The sequence below is a fragment of the Sinocyclocheilus rhinocerous genome, unplaced genomic scaffold (assembly GCF_001515625.1).
Source record: "Sinocyclocheilus rhinocerous isolate Xijiao unplaced genomic scaffold, SAMN03320098_v1.1 scaffold1800, whole genome shotgun sequence".
Lineage (NCBI taxonomy): Eukaryota > Metazoa > Chordata > Actinopteri > Cypriniformes > Cyprinidae > Sinocyclocheilus > Sinocyclocheilus rhinocerous.
In genome coordinates, this window is record NW_015651550.1 from 295,984 (window position 1) to 313,350 (window position 17,367).

At 39.8% G+C, this 17,367-nt stretch overlaps 1 protein-coding gene across 1 annotated transcript in view; it reads right to left on the reverse strand.

Annotated features, from left to right (window-relative positions):
- The window catches only part of LOC107713054 (chromodomain-helicase-DNA-binding protein 9-like), an 80,333-nt gene that overhangs the window by 37,392 nt on the left and 25,574 nt on the right, over positions 1-17,367 (reverse strand). The window contains exon 3 of the mRNA XM_016518472.1: positions 902-1,296. Coding sequence (XP_016373958.1) covers positions 902-1,296 — 395 coding nt within the window. The remainder of the gene's footprint in view (positions 1-901; positions 1,297-17,367) is intronic.

Genomic DNA, 17,367 nt, shown 5'->3' on the forward strand with positions numbered 1-17,367 from the left:
AATTGAAATATAACTATAATAATATACTAATATAGCACTTGTAAATTATTGCTCTTTTGTTGGTTTTGATTGCTTCTATTGTCCTCATTTGTTAGTAGCTTTGGATAAAAGCATTTGCTAAATAACAAAATTTTAATATAATTTAAATTTAAATAGCAAAACTACAATTTTTTTTTTTTTTAAAACAAGCCCCAAATCAAATAAATAAGTAAAACGAATAAAAGAAATCTCTTCATATAAACAAAATAAGGTTTTGTCTGTGCTCTTTCCATTTAAAATTAGAGGCAACCACTGCATTTTAATAATGATCCAAACAAAGATGCTGCATACATGCAACATGAGCAGTTTTTAATCTAAATTTGATTGTATAATTTCGAAATTTGAAGCAAAAACAGAATGGTTTGACTTCAGTTTTGTGAAATTATGCATAAAAAATATCTGCATGAAACAGAAACAGCAGAGCTGAATGAGACGCAGATTCACGTTTCCTTGGTTTCCGCTATAAACAAAGCAGCTCTGCACTTATGAATTTTAATATGCATTATACAGAATCAAGAGGAAAAGAAAAACCATCGAAAGACAGTAAGTTCCCCTCAGACATACATTCATACAAACTCCTACCCCTAACTGAATCGCGATTTGTTTAGCATCTCAACCGATTTGAATTGTCACATATTTAAATCGATTTTCAACCGGCTCGCGGTTAATCGTTACATCCCTACCTGCATGGCTAACAACATGCAGGTGAAGTCACAGAGATGTTCTTGGATGAATAGAAGTCATCACAGCTCATGACAGAAACAGCTGTACAACACTTTTCCTCACACTCCATGACCAAAACAACAAAGAGACAAAATGTCACTCATCCTTCAGCTTGGGGAGAATGTTACAGCGGTCTTACCCAATTTGAGCCTTTTGTTTGGACTTGGATGACGTCACAATCCGGGCCTTCTTGGAACTCTTATTCTTGCCTCTGGACTTGGAAGAACCGGCCCTGTGACTGCGGTGCTGCGACGAAGAAGACGGGAAGCTTTCTGGACTCATGACACGTGGAATATTTTTCTCTCCCCTCTCTCGTGCTTTGGCGATGGCCTCTGAGATTATTCGATTGGCCTTCTGTTGTTTATCGTCCGAAAGGGACAACTCCATCTGCTGTTGCTGCTGCTGTCGCTTCTGTGCCCGCTTCTCTGACACGGATATGTACGAGGATGATGAAGAGGAAGAAGAGGAGCTGCTCTTCACTGGTGGGCTGAGTACCCGCGGCTGGCTGCTGGGACCATTAGTGTTCTTAGGAGGCTGTGAGAAAAGAGAAAAAGAAAGATATTACCACCCAAACAAGATATCAATGTTCTCCATAGGACTGGCTTCATCTAGAATTGTTGTGTAGGCAGGACTGTACAGGAAGCCAATCGATAGGCTTCTATTTCAGGATTTGGTAATTCCATATGCTAAACCCATGATGAACAATACACTATTTAAGATACCATGATGCCATGTAGACTAGTCTGATGGTCAATGTAAGGTCAATGTAAGAGCACTATTGGACAAGAAAAATAACGATGAGCTGAATTCAAGAGCCATAACATTACTCCTCTAGTCATGACCTAGAAAACTTGGACTCAAGCGGATGTAAATACTTTAATAGGTTTCTTATTAAGGGGGACAAAGTCAGTACAGTGAAACAGTTACTCTGCACATATGATTAAAAAGGTTCCGTAAGCTAACTTCAAGCACAAGAACCTCACTCTAAAACACAGACCTCCAAAGAGATGCCAACAAACCAGAATGTGCAAAATCATTCACAGGCGGGGTAAGTTAACAGCCGCACCCAGCCAGATGCTGGTAGTTTTACACACAGTGGCGGCTAATTTTGCTCATCTACGGTGGTTCGCTTATAATGTGCATTGCAAAAGCAAAGCTGATGTCTAATTGTTTAAGAAAATGTGCCTACTATTTGTTATCATTAGAGTCAAATCTAAACTGGGCTTAAAGGGTTAGTTCACCCAAAAATGAAAAGTAGCCTGTGTTTTACTCACCCTCGAGCCATCCTAGGTGTATATGACTTTCTTCTTTCAGACGAATCCAATCGGAGTTATATAAAAAATTGTCCTGGCTATTCCAAGCGTTATTATTGTAGTGTGTGAGTGTTTCTCTTTAACAGTCCAAAACACTTTAAATAAAGCGTGCGCATCCATAATAAAACGTGCCTCACACGGCTCTGGGGCGTGAATAAAGGCCTCCTGTAGCGATTCCATGTGTTTTTGTAAGAAAAATATACATATTTCAAATGTAATAAACACTTTTCTCTCACTTCTGCTGATTGTCGTACGCGGAAGCTCTTCCGGCGGATGACGCAGGACATATGTGTAGCGTGCGCGCCTCTGAGATATGCTAGTCTCACGAGTTTGTTTACAGGAGCAAAAGAAGCAAAGTTTCCTTACTTTAGCAAAGGAAAACCAGTCTCCTCTTGGCTTATATCGAAATCCTCCAACATTTTTCTTTACAAATCTTCGGTTTGTACTTCTAATTCATGACCGGCGTTTTGTTTTGTTCTCTCTCCACTAATCACGCAACGCCGACGTCCTATGTCATCCGCCAGAGCTGCTTCCACGTATGACAGATGGCGAAAGTGACAGAAAAGTGTTTATTACGTTTGAAATATGGATATTTTTCTTACAAAAATGCATGGATTTGCTACAGGAGGCCTTTATTCACCCCCCGGAGCCGTGTGAGGCACGTTTTATTATGGATGCACGCACTTTATTTAACGTTTTGGACTGTTGAACAGAAACACCCGCCCACTGCAATGATAGAGCTTAGAAGTGCCAGGACAATTTTTAATATAACTCCGATTGGATTCGTCTGAAAGAAGAAAGTCATATACACCTAGGATGGCTTGAGGGTGAGTAAATAACAGACAAATTTTTAGTGATGAAAAATGAAGCTTTGCGAAGCACCGAGGTTTTCTCCTCAACTGTATCGCAAAAAGGTTCATTACTCGAAGCTTTTCAAGACGGTGCACACTAACGACATCTTGTGGTCAAAAGGTGGAAAAAGCTGCCTTTGCGTCCCCGACAACCCAGCCATTTTTGAACGGTTCCAGATAATAAATCAGTTTGTGCTATGAAAACTTGTACAAAGCAAAGAAAGTATTACGTCCATATAAATGTCTTTTACATGTCAGTCATTGTTATATACAATATAGGAATAAAAGGGTCTGTGAATAAATTTGTGTAAAAAATAGGCAAGGATACAGTATATGCATATGATCAAAATAAAATAAGATTATCATAGAATGGTCAGCTGAAGTGCTTGTGAAGCGGGAATTAATACAAAATGAACATGCACAAAACCACACGTGCAAATATTTATTCGTTTTAGGATTTATTCTTACCAAAGAAGTGAGTGACACTTGAAACTGCGCAAGTGTTTCGCGTTATTTGAATCAGAATACGAAGCAGTCATGTGGTTGTGTGCGAAAATGAAGCTTCGGACGTCACAGATCACGTGGTTTTGGCTAAATGAATCAAGCTCCGGTACAGTGCTTCACTGCAAGATGCTTCCTTTTTTTGATACAAGCTTCGAAGCCTCGGTGTCAAACGTCACATCACTACTAATTTTCATTTTTGGGTGAACTAACCCTTTAAAAAAAAAAGTGTAAGACAACAGTGTAAATGGAAAGTTAACATGTTAAATTCATAATGTAATGCGTAGAGACTGATACATGCAGATTGTTCATATTTTGTTCTGTTTTGTGATGCACATCCAAGTGAAATGAATTATCATTAAAAAAACAGAGTGAGGACTTGGTTTTATTCATTGGTTTTGATGATTGAATGCAGGAATGTGAGCTTGCAATCGATTTTAAGAAAAGGAAGTCCATTTAGGTGGACTAAATGGTCAGAGAAGTCCATCATGCATCAACAGGGAGAAGTCTGTCTTTTCACCGGAAGATCCAGTTATATATAAAAAAATAAAATAAAAAAAAATGTATGCATGAATCAATGGTTAATATAAGATCACTACGTTCATTCAGAAAATACATTTTCCTTTCATGCTGATTTTAATTAAAGTGGAACAAAAGAGACCAGAGATTGTGTTAGTGCAAAAAGAAATGCTTTTTGGCTCCACTTAAATTGGTCTTTGTGCATTTTTTTCCCCCAAATCACAGTCAGTTATATCATATATTTGAAATGGGGAAAAAATCTGAGTGGCAGGTTAAATTGGGAATTTTGCCAACCATTTTGCCCAGTGGGCAAAAAATTAATTACATACTTTGTTGACAGGCAAAGAACATTTCTAATTGGCTAGCTTACTGATTGGCTTAAACATCTTACTCCCCTGATTATTTTTTGCAGTTACAGAGTCTAGGGTGGATGCTGAGACAGGTGTGATTTCTCACGACACCTATTTCAATGAAGCCTGTCAGGTTGTAGAGATACTTGTGCTTACATAAACTCAAATACCGTTCAAGTGTTTGGGGCCATTCTTTACCCAGCTCAATACTGGTTGAGAATTTAATAAGCACACTAGTTACTTCATGACCTCGCCAGCAGACTAAACGTAAGAGGAGGTCCAAGATAAAAATCCTCGGAGATCCCATCTCATCTGATTGTTACTCAAGCAGTGCAGCATGGTATGCCTGAGTCCACCCACACATACTGGATGACAACATGGGAAATCTTTCATCTTTGAACTGCTGCATCATCAATGTTCCCAATGCCTGGGTTTCATAATATGCACTGCTATCCATTCATGTGGCCAACCAGCTATAGGGGAAGGTAAATGAATGGTTTGGCTGACTGCACAGGCAAACGCAGCACACCACTGGGGCTGCACACACACACATATATTCACCATTTTATTACTGGTTTAATCCTCTAAACATCAGCGATATCATTAGTAAACATAAGTTATAGGGGTGTTAATAAGTCACAGTTCATCAGAATGACATCACACACTGATCAAAGGTCAAGAGACAAAATCTTCAACCTGAGAGCCTGTCTATTCACATTATCCACCCCCTCACCCCATGAAATAAAAAGACAGCCATGTATAATTCACAGCACGATCATATAGCAGGCCGAGACATGCCAACTTTTATTATTCACGCCTGTTTCGCTGACATCCAATCTCCCTTTTTCCTCTATTTCTTGCTCTCTTTCTCACTCGGAAAGCAGCTAAAGTGAGTTTGAAAAGAAGGAGAAAGATATCTTATCTTTTACTTTATTAGGTTTTACGTTGGCCAGAGCAATGTTCCAGTCATGCCAATAAAGCTTTGTTGACTCAAAAAAGAGACAGACATCAAATCGGATCACCCAGCCTGCGCTTTCCTGACGGCTAAATAAAGGGAATTATCTGGAAAGAGTGAAACAAAAGAAAAGAGAGTGGGGGTGGGTTATAAACACTAACTCATTTGGTGGCTAAACATGAGCCGGAGAGCAGAGCGAGCTCTCGTGAAATATTCACATTAATCCATTCGAGGCGTGAAGGGGTAAATCAGCAGAAATGGAGAAAAGCTATAGGGGGAAGGGCGGGAGAGCATATGTGAGAAAATGAGTAATATAGAGAATATGACGCGAGAGAGAAAGAGAGAGAGAGGGGGGAAAATGCAGCAAGCCATGAGCACTGCAGCTATGTAACACATCTATAAATAACTGAAATTACAGGCTGCCAGCACCGCAGCGATTTCAATCCCTCTCCACGCTCAGGTCATCACCGTCTCCGTTTAGAATGAAACTATGTTGAAGCAGAAAAACCGCCAACAAAAGCCTTGCCCTTTCGCCGTTTTTTTTCTCTCTCTCTCTCTCTTGCTCGCTCACTCCCTCCTCCCTTCTCTCTCTCTCGCTCGCTCACTTTCCCTCTCTCCCTCCCTCCCCCGGCAGGTCCGTGGCTGAAGAAGCCCTGTTCACCTCCTCCTCCTCCCCTGGCCGGGCTGCATGGAGCCGCGCTTCACGGAAAACGAGGGAATGAGGAAGAGACAGAAGCAGCCGCTACGCAGGTCCGGGATTCTCTCATTCTGCTGCGCTCAGCTGAGCTCGGTCTATTCTTTTCCCTCCGTCTCCGTTTAGAATGAAACTATGTTGAAGCAGAAACGTGGATGCGGCACTGCCACACAATGCCTGCTGCACACATGTGGCACATCCTTCTGCGCCTCGGTCAACGAAAGCAACGAAACAGGAAGAACCGACAGAGCCAGAGAACATGGAGTCAAGAGCTAGATAACACAGCATTCCCTGGTAGCACACAAGCGAAAGAATAAGTAATGGAGAGAAGCAGTTAGCACAAGATGGCGGCGATTGTGTAGCCTGCCGCATGAGCCTGTAGCTGTTCAGTTCACCTCCTCCTCCTCCCCTGGCCGGGCTGCATGGAGCCGCGCTTCACGGAAAACGAGGGAATGAGGAAGAGACAGAAGCAGCCGCTACGCAGGTCCGGGATTCTCTCATTCTGCTGCGCTCAGCTGAGCTCGGTCTATTCTTTTCCCTCCCTCTCTCGCGGACTCTTTCTCATCGATTCCCTCCGACCGTCCGTCCGTCCGAGAACAACTGTGCTCGATCTCTCCCGGCTGTCGTTTTCTCGTCCTCTCCTGTGTACACACACACGCATAGACCGACAAGACTTCTCGTTCCTCTTCCTCCTTTCACATCCCAGACGAAGGTAGGATTGCTAACACAAAAGGTTTTTTGTACTGGCTCAGTTGGACACTCTGTAGCTTGTTTTCCTTATTTCCACTTGTTTTTTTTCCCTTCCTTTTCCCTCATTCCCCTCCCCTCTCTCAGGCTGGGGTGTGTGCGGTGAGCAGGAGACACGGACGAAGCGGAGAGAAATGAAAGCACAAAGCAGCAAAACGCATCAGCATGAATATTAGAGATGTCGTTAAAATCTGGACTCGTTTTTCTCTCTCTCCCTTGCTCACTCACTCTCTCTCTCTTTCTCTTTAGCTCATTGTGAAACAGGAGGTCCAGCAGAGGGTGCTAGCTGTTATTACATTAACTTTCACAACTTAACCCCAAAAATACTGAATTTCTCTACTTGCCAGGCACAAAATGCACAACAGCAAGTGTTTAAGGAAATGAATACACCTACACATATACTCAACTGCTAATTTGTGTCAAAACAGCATCGTTTTGACCTAAACAAGTAAAATAAATCACAATTATAATTTGAAATATGTCATAATCATGTCAGCGATTCAATCATCAGGTTTGCACATACACACACATACAGAAGAGGGGGCAGGTGGCATGAGTTCACAAGTGACAACAGTCAAGTGACAACAGATACTCAAGGGGAAATGAGGTCGTGCCCTGACTTTCCCAAAGTGTGACACATTGGCCATGTGCAACTGTGCATGTGCACTGCAACAAACCTCTTGAGCCCACACATACACATGCAGCAAAAATTTAAACAAGTGTCTGCACTATGAAAAAACAGAGAGGTGTTTAAAAACGTGTATTTATGACACCCCAAATAATATGTCAGGCATATAACCACTTGGGTGTTATGACTATCTACTGAAATCACGCACAAAACTGGGTCATCTTAGCTTAAGAATCTTATGGAGTAGCAGAGAGATTAGCTGTGGTTAGGCCGAGCCTTGAGACTGGAGTAAGATCAACTTTTGCAAGGTTAAATTAAGGCAAGACAATACATGCGTACTGAAAGTAATCTAAAACACTCCTTCTCACTAGGTGGCACATAGTGTATCTGCGTCTCTGTTGGTGCATGTGCACGTTCCTCTTATGTGTTCCTCAGTATGCTAGCAACAATAAAATGTTTTGCGCAGTACAAACAGGCTTTGTGTGACAGAGAGAGAGAGAGATAACAAAACAGAAACGGAGAAAAAAAAAAGACCGATAACAAGGCCTTGAAGTTTGGACTGGTGGAAACAACTCAAAAACACTTTATATGATCATCTACTTACATGCAAATAAATAAATAAATAAACGAAAAATCATAATATAAAAATAATACAAATTAACATGAGCCAAAATAAATAATATAATAAAAATAAATATTTAAATAAATAGTAATTAAAAACTTTGTCCTTTCTAATCTAGACTAGTGCCATTTCAAATTATTTAGTCATTGACAGCACTCATGTCACACACACATGTTTTATGGTGAAATTCCATAAGTGTAATTGTTTTATTACTGTACAATCTGTATTTTCTATCCCCTTATCCTACCCCTACCCCTAAATCTGCCCCCTCACACAAAACTTTCTGATATTTTAGATATTTAGATTTTTTTTAAAAACTTCATGCTGTATGATTTTTTGTTTCCTCATGGGGACCAAAAATGTCCCCACAAGGTCAAAATGTACTAGTATTACTAGACTTGAAGGGACCACAAAATGTAGGGAATACCAGATACACACAAACTTTAAATATGCTTGCAAGTTGTGAAGAGGAGGTTGTAATGTCAAAATGATATTTCTACATTCCTAAAAGCTTTTTGACAAGGTAATATAGAATTTTTTTCATTTGTTACAAATTTTTCTGTATAACTACTTGTACATGAACATGCCTTCACGAGAGAATAACCTAGAAGATGAAGAACATATGAGTGACAGAGAAAGCAAAGAAAAGAGTGTGTTTGTATACTGTAAAGAGGAAAACATGGCAGAAACCACCTCTACATTATGGCAACCAAACGGTTAATATGTAAATAAGATGAAATAGCAGCACCAAGATATTGGGAGGAGTTCAGCTCCGCATAAGAGAGAGAGAGAGCGGGAGAGAGAGAGAGAGAGAGCGAGAGCGAGAGCGAGAGAGAGCTCTATTCCTTCAGTTCTCCATCTGCGCAACTTATTTACAAACCCGCCCACTTTCAGACCTCCTATATTAGGTGGATATTTTCAAGGATATTTCAAGCCTGTGTGTGGCAAATGCTTAAGCCACCATGGAAGAAACACACTGAAATTAATGTGAACTTCTTGATCTGTACAGTGCAATCTTGACAAATTGTGCTCCTTTTAACAAGGAATGAGCTACAGCATCCTGGAATATGACCAATCCCTTAGTCTTAGTGCCTGTAACTATTCCAGATATCCAAGCAGTCACATGAAGACTAACATTTCATTATCTTATCAGTGCATGCAGAAAAGTGCAAACAGATTTCTGTCATCATTTAAAAAAAAAAACATTTTCCCTTAAAAAAACAACACAAAAATTGTATGTTTTAATTTTTTTTTTCATTTATTTGGTCAAAAACACAATAAAATTGTAAAATATTTTTAAAAATAAGAAATAGCTGAATTTTCAACAGCCATTATTCCAGTCTTCAGTGTCACATTATCCTTCAGAAATTAAATATGCTCATTTGGTTGTCAAGAAATATTTCTTATTATTGTCAATAAGTTATTATTATATAGTGTTATATAAGTTGTAATCTTATGTTTATGTATAAATATCTGATTCATCTCATAGTATGCATTTCCTTGAGTTAAAGGGGTCATATGATGTTGCTAAAAAGAACATTATTTTGTGTATTTGGTGTAATGAAATGTGTTTATGCGGTTTAAAGTTTCTCCTCTATGCCCCGCCTTTCTGAAACGCGTCGATTTTTACAAAGCTCATCAGTCTGAAAAGCGAGGTGCGTTGTGATTGGCTGAATACCTCAAGGGTGTGACGGAAATGCTAGCAAAGCACTACAGTTTACTGGTGTTCATTCAGCTCTTCAGCTTCAGTGCGCAGCTTGAACAGCAATGCACAACATTAATAACTATAACTGGGACGGTCATATACATATCATTATAAAGACAACACTACCATAATAAAAAGTTGTGAACTCTTTGGGGTTTATTTGCAGTGTTTCAACGCATTGTTACTGGAAGAGCCAAGAGCGCAGAGTTACACATTTGACTAGTGCATAACTTAGTTTATGATAACTTGTGCATATCAGTCTTTTTTGCATATATAAGCTATAATATTATGTTTATGTTCTATAAATATCTGATTCTCATATAGCCTCATTAACCCCGTAACAAGCGCTTCAGTTTACTGGTGTTCATTCAGCTCTTCAGCTACAGCGCACGCAGCTCCAACTAGGGTTATGCCGGTATCAAATTTTCATGTTGCGATTAATTGCTAATTCCAACAGCAATGCTGCTATATAAAACAGAGGTATTCATTTGTTACTTTTTCAAAATCATTGATGCATTATTAATAATAACCACCAATTTTATTTTTCTCTTACTATTTTCATCAACAATATGGTTTAGTAATTAAAATCATTTCATTATTGTCCATGCAGTGGCTATTCCTGTTTATTGATTTATGGTGCATGCATTTTGATTCTTTACACGCAAGTAATGATGTCCAATGACTTGTTTGCATTACTTAGGTTATACATTGTTTTAGGGTTTGGCGATATGGCCTAAAATCAAAACCTCGATTAACTGAACACTTTACCTTGATTACGATTATTGAACAAATCTTTTTTTTTTTTTTGCCCTCATAGTTAACAAAAGGTTTGTACTATAAATATAGCTAGGTGGGATTTTTTTTCTAATGAAAGAGTGCATTTCTTATCTTTGTGATTTTAAAATAATTTAAGGAAACAAACTATTTACGGTTATTTGTTGAATATTTTGAACAATTGAAATCAAAGATTGCTTGAGAAAGAGCAGGGCAGCATCTCAGTGATCTTGTCCTGTCACTCAATATGCATATTTACTCTAGGTTCTTTCTGGCCATTAACACAGAACATGTCTTTGTGTCTAAAACCTCGAGACGCAAAGGAATGGTTTTAAAAAATAAAGTGCAGCGCAGTGCTACTCCGCCAAGGTGCCGTCAAATACAAAGGTTGCCATGCTAACCTGCTACTGTAACCAAAAGCGCTAGCACGCTGCTCACATGCGAGACACTGCTGCACACGCGAGTGCAACGGCCACGTCCGCATAGCGCCGGCTACACATGCGGTAGTATGTTTTTAAGGGGAAAGTATTAATAGGATTAAAACCGACACCGACATGGGAAAATTACGTCGGTTAGAGGTTCTGAATTTCGGTTTCGAATTATTTTCGATTAATCGTCCAGCCCTACATTATTTTATTTATTTGTAAGACTTTTTATGAGGAAATTTGGTAACAGGAGAGTAAAATTATTATTAAAATGTACACTGTTCAAACTAGGCTGCTTATGTTGAAGAGTTTAAGACGTGGCTTTTAATGATGAGACCCTTTTGTAATCAGGCTCTCAAAATATATAAAAATTTGGATTTAGATTTAAAAGCCAACATATCGGTTATCGGCTTTCAAATATGAAGAATTATTGGTTATCGGTATCGGCCAAAATGTTCATATCGGTGCATCCCTAGTTGTGCTGCTAAATATTTTTGTGGAAACCATGATACTTTTTTTCAGGATTCTGTGATGAATAAAGGATTCAAAATAACAGCATCTTGAACATTTTAAATTCGATCAACAATTTTTTATTTTATATAGTTTTGATCAATTTAATGCTTCCTTGATGAATAAAATTAATAATTTATATAATTATATATATATATATATATATATATATGAAGTGTTAAACATCGACGCACGTGCAGTTTCCGTACTGTATTAAAGCTTTAATCAGGATATAACTGTATATTAAAAGCTAACATAAGCAGTAGCATTTACAAATAACAGCATATCTAAAAGTATGAGACAACAACAAACAAAAAACATAGGCCTACCATTAAAAGCCGTGCTTGCACAGTTCTGCTCGATCCTCTTCAATAATATTCTCTGCTTGACAATCGGGCTCAAACTGATAAGCGATATTAACGACGCCTTTGTTTACAATACAACCGGAGCACATGCTGCTGAGGTGAGGGGCGGGATGTTTAGACGCGCACTAGAGGCAGTTTAGCCAATCACAACGCCCTGGGCTAGCTAACCAAACAGAGCCCATCGCCTATTTCTGAGGGAGGTGCTTCATAAAAGCAGGAAATTGATCAGCGCGTTTCTCAGAGAAGGGACAGAGCGGTGTGGAATAAAGGTAAATTATGTGAAAAATAATGCGTTTTTTAAAAAACTAAGCATTAACACATGTTAGACTGCACCCCATAAACACAATCAAGCCTAGAAAAAAAACACTGAACCACCCCTTTAAAGCTAAATTATTTTTTTCCAGAAACAATTTTCTCATACTGGTTGAAAGTTTCTTCACATCCTGATAGCAGTCAATAATTAAAGTGGTCTATCTTCTGCAGAAGTCTCATATAATGTTCATCCAATCATTTCATAATTTAGACCCGGAGACCATTTAATATGGGGCTTCGGTACCCATTATTACCTCAAACCCAGGTAGCAACATGCTAAAAATACTCAGAACACCTTGGCATTTACACAGCAACACCCTAAAAAACACCCACAAAACCCCAGTGTCATGGAGGCAACTTTCGCACAGTCAAGAAAAATGTGTAGATATACTTAACAGCCAGTTCCTTTTGCTATTGATAATGAACACCCTCTGTGTGTTTAAGTTTCTCAACCAAAGCACTTTCTTCAAAATCTTATTAAATATCACACTTTCACACACACAAGTTTTCTCACCAGCCCTCTACGAACACCTTGGCAATTGAATCGCCATTGGCTAGTAAATTTTTTTGTTTACTCGCCAGACTGATAATACATGTAGCGCGCATAGGTAGCGCGTGAATTCTCTCTCTCCCTCTCTCGCTGCGTGTGTGAAACAAAGCGACGGTGAGGCGTGCGCCTTCACACTTGAGTTTACGGTACGTTAAATGCAGGTGCGTTGCACATCCATTCAGTTGAACTGAAACACAGCACAGATCGCTTGACGGAGAGTGAAACTCTGATGCGCTCAGTCAGAGAGTGTTCGGCGAGTGAAAATATATCTGAGCTAAACTTATACTTAGCCTCCAACTCACACTGGCGAGTAAAATCTGAGAATTTATTAGCAATTGGCTAATATTAGACATCATTTAGTCGCCCAGAGTGAAGATTTAGTCGCATATGCGAGTGATTTACTCGCAATGTAGAGGGTTGCTCACTTTCATCTAGAGCTCTTACAGTCTAACACTGTAATGATATCCCTGCCCACAACCTAAAATCTGTGTCCTGCTTAGGTGAAAATGAATTACACTGTCAGGACCAGAGAGAGAGTTTAGAGTCCATAATTAGGACTAGACTGCAGACTAATGTGGAGTACAGCAGATAGAGCTGGAGGGATGTAGGAAGAGAGAGAGGATTAATGAGGGAAGCCTAATGTGTAGCATTGGATTCCTGAACCCATTAAACACGACGGCTATTAATGACCCATACAGAACACACCAAACCTCTCTAAAACACACACATACACCATAAAACACAATGCACACACTAGGGTTGGGTACCGAAACCCGGTACCAATATGGCACCGGTACCTATGTAACCGGTATGTACTAGAACCGAATCCGAATGCAGATTTCGGTGCCTCATTTCGGTGCCATGCCTGAGCGATCGATTGAGATATTTGTCCTCTGGTTCTCCGAAACGGACGTAAGAAGCATCACTGGCACCGCACGTGAAAAATAATTTCCCAACTGAAAAAATGCACGTGAACTCAAGTCGGAAAGCTCTAATAATACAAATTCAACACATCTTTGTAGTAACGAGAGTGTCCATGTTGTTTTCACATTCCGACTTAAATGCACAACTCGGGAAATGAGAGCATCCGAGGAGCGCGTGAATGCAGTAATTACACTTGCTCTGATGGCAGCAGGTAGCCTTCCGTTAACTAAGCTAAACATGCTTAAATTAAAATGCCTAAAGCTAAACCTCCCTTGTATTCACATTTCTAAACCTGTTGTCCAACAAAAGAGAAAAGTATAACCTTTTTACTCCACAACACCAGTCAAATGCTTCCTTTTGTGATCTGATATGGCTTCTTGTCACAGAATGAGGCAGAAAATATGTTCCATACACTACTTTAAAAAGAATACATCGATTAGCAATAAATTAGGCTGACCATACGTCCTCTTTTCCCTGGACATGTCCTCTTTTTGGACCTACAAAAATGCATCCGGCCGGGATTTCTTAATTGCCCAAAATGTCCAGGATTCGGCTGTTTTCTTAATCCCACTCCCGCTGAATCTCTGACCATTGCCGCCTGCTCCCGCAACATGTGTTTCGCTCCCGCGATTTTCATGTTTGGGGGGATTTTTTATTTATTTATTTTTTAATAAGTATCGATTTGGCACCGGTATGGTATCGAAAAAAAAACAAACGATACCCAACCCTAGCACACACACACTCATAAATGAGCATATACATTCAGCATTGTGGTACAATGATGCAGGCATGCGCAAACACATACTGTATGTATATTTATTCACTTGTAACAACATGAGGGTGAGTAAATGACTGAATTTTCACTTTTGGGTGAACCATCCCTTCAAGGTTACACTAATTATTACATCAACTAAATATGTATGACTAATCATGAAGACTGCTGTGACTTCCCCAACATAACGTATACTGGAATCCAGTGCTCATGTGTGTGGGTAGTACAGGTTCAGAGTTTGATTGGGTGACCTAATCTGCCTCAGAGGATTACCATCAACCCCCAGTCTCAGTCTACACCACTCTATGCTCACTGCAGGGTTATAAAAAATAAAAAAAAACCTACAAGTATGAATTAGGCCAGACCAATTTATTGCACGGTGTTTAACTATTTTATGATCAGTATCTGACAATAACAGACCATTTTCTTCAATATGTGTTCAAAATATTAGATAATGCTAAACAGAATGACAGATAGAACAATAGACTGACAGACAGCCAGCCAGATGAGGCCATGAGGAACCCAGGTAAAGAGATATATGCAGGGGAAAGAGAAAACGAGCACACAGCGGGAAACCTCCACTAGACCTTTACACTTCTTTCATTATTTAGAGCAAAAGGGAAAGACAGGAGTGACAGAGAACACAAAACATGCCGTCAGACACACATGCAAACATCGCTCAAACACACTGAAAATCATTCACAAAAATGCAAATTATTTTTAAATCAAAGTACACACACACAAATACAGAGGAGAAACCTGTACGCTTGGCACTCTTGCATGTGACCAAAGAAAAAAGTTGGGTGAAAGTTTTTTTCTCTCAAATTTTATTTTCTTAGTTAAATTTGATTAATCTTTTAAAATGTAATCAAATGAAAATGTAGTAATTCCTTCTAGTTTCTGACCAACAGTGTAGCACAACAGACATTTGCTGATAATATTAAAATATGGAAGAAAAGATTGTGATAGTCCATAAAGTTTCAATAATTGTATTATTATTAGTAGTAGTAGCAGTATTATGACTATTTAATATTATTATCATTATTATTATTACTATAAGAAGTAAATTCTACTGTACAATAGTAACATCTCTGTCACAATTACTTCGAATCAAGCCAAACATTTATGTTGATGAGCTATCGTGAAGACAGAGTGTCTGTGTATAGGATAATTCTTTTTAATCAAATGAAACAGTGAAATGCTCATGAAGTGAAATTTTAGAGTAGCTCTAGAGATGTGAGAAGTTTATGTGCAGTGTTCTCATAAGAGATGGCAGACACAGAAAACACTATGAGCATCACATATGCTTGAGCATGTGAAGACGACAAAACTGCTCCTCTCATTCACGCAGAACATGCAGACTTCATATTTAAATAGCAGTCTTTTTGCACTTTAATATTAATAGACACTAGTCCATACTGCAATTTGATTAATTGTGCAGCCTGACATTTAATTTATTCATCCAAAATTTCCCAAATTCCATGACATACCGCTTATACTGTAAAATAAATTTTTTTCAACACAGTAATTTAATGAAAGTGAGCAAAAAATGTGTAAATGATTAAAGGAAATGCATTTAATTTCTCTCAGATATATCAGCACTTTGGATTTTTAATGAGAACATGGTTGTGAAACAAAAGACATTTTCTTTCTGTAAACAAAGCCAGGCAATGTCATCGCTCAACTGATGAACTGCCATGACTTTTACCTGAGGCTCCTGTTTATCTACGGACCAATCAGAAACCTGCAGCCCTAACCTCCAGCCAATCAGAAGCCAACGACCATCTCCAGGCCAAAAACTAATAAACAAACCGTAACCAAATCAAACACTTCTCCTCCAAACTGCAAACACTACAGCTCTAGAAAGCTGACACAAGCATTTTCCAGCTCAAAGACGACATCCCACACCTGTGAATCTCCTTGCGTGTCCTGTGTGTGTGTGTGTGTGTGTGTAAAGGGTTAAAAAGATCCAGCAGAAGATCAGACAGTGTCATCGCCCTGAACTCCTGACATTCCTCTAACCCCCCCTCGCGTGAGCTTAGAAAATGGCCGGCTAGCTCACAGACACACACACTCACACACACAGTTTCTGATCCCAAAGTCCAAGCGTGTTAATCTCCAGACTGAAGTGAACTCCGCACGTACGCCACACACTTAAAAACGCATGCAAAGTGAGAATAACAAAGTAAAAGAGGGCTTGAGATTGTGACCTACTGTGTAGTTTGGCCTGGCAAACTTCCCACATGCTTTTTTTTTTCTTATGACTCGACTAACCCCTCCCTCTCGACGTCCTCCCTCATCCTTTCCTGCCCTCCCTCCCCTTCCGCTGCACAGCAAAGACCGCCTATCTATAGAAATGCTACCAGAAACCCTTCCTGTTTCCCTTTAACCCCTCATGTCCCTCCCCAGATCAGTGAACCTGACGTCACCCGTCATTCGATGCTCACCTTAGATCAGTGCTCTAGGGAGAAACAGAGCTGTCAGATTGGTTGAATAAGGGAATGTCCGTCTGTGGCAGTCGGCTAGTGGCAGACAATAGAAACGAATGCACATGCTTACCGAACTGAATTAGGTGAAGGAAAATGGGTACGAGACACTTCTACACACAGATGGGGGGCACAAGCACTCAGACGCAGACATACAGCGGGAGGTGATCAGGTGTCAGGTTACAGTGCTGGTTGGAGGCTCTGCCTGACAGACCAGCCCAGTTATATAAACCTCACAGACGCAGGGTCAGGAAGCAACAAAGCAAGTTGGCCACACACAGGCATGCACTCACACAAAAAGGCGGATGCGCACACACACACAGACCGGTTTTACGTACACAGCGCATTCACGCGGCACATGGTAGGAGGCCTGCAAGCAAAAGCACACACACAGATACTGACACAGATACACACCTTACTTCACACCACATCAGTTATTGGGGAGGGGGTAGACAAACTTGTCTACCTGGTTGTTCTGCACGCTTAATAAACAAACTCCAACTGGTCCAAAATGCAGCAGCTAGAGTTCTTACTAGAACCAGGAAGTATGACCATATTAGCCCGGTTCTGTCAACACTGCACTGGCTACCTATTAAACATCG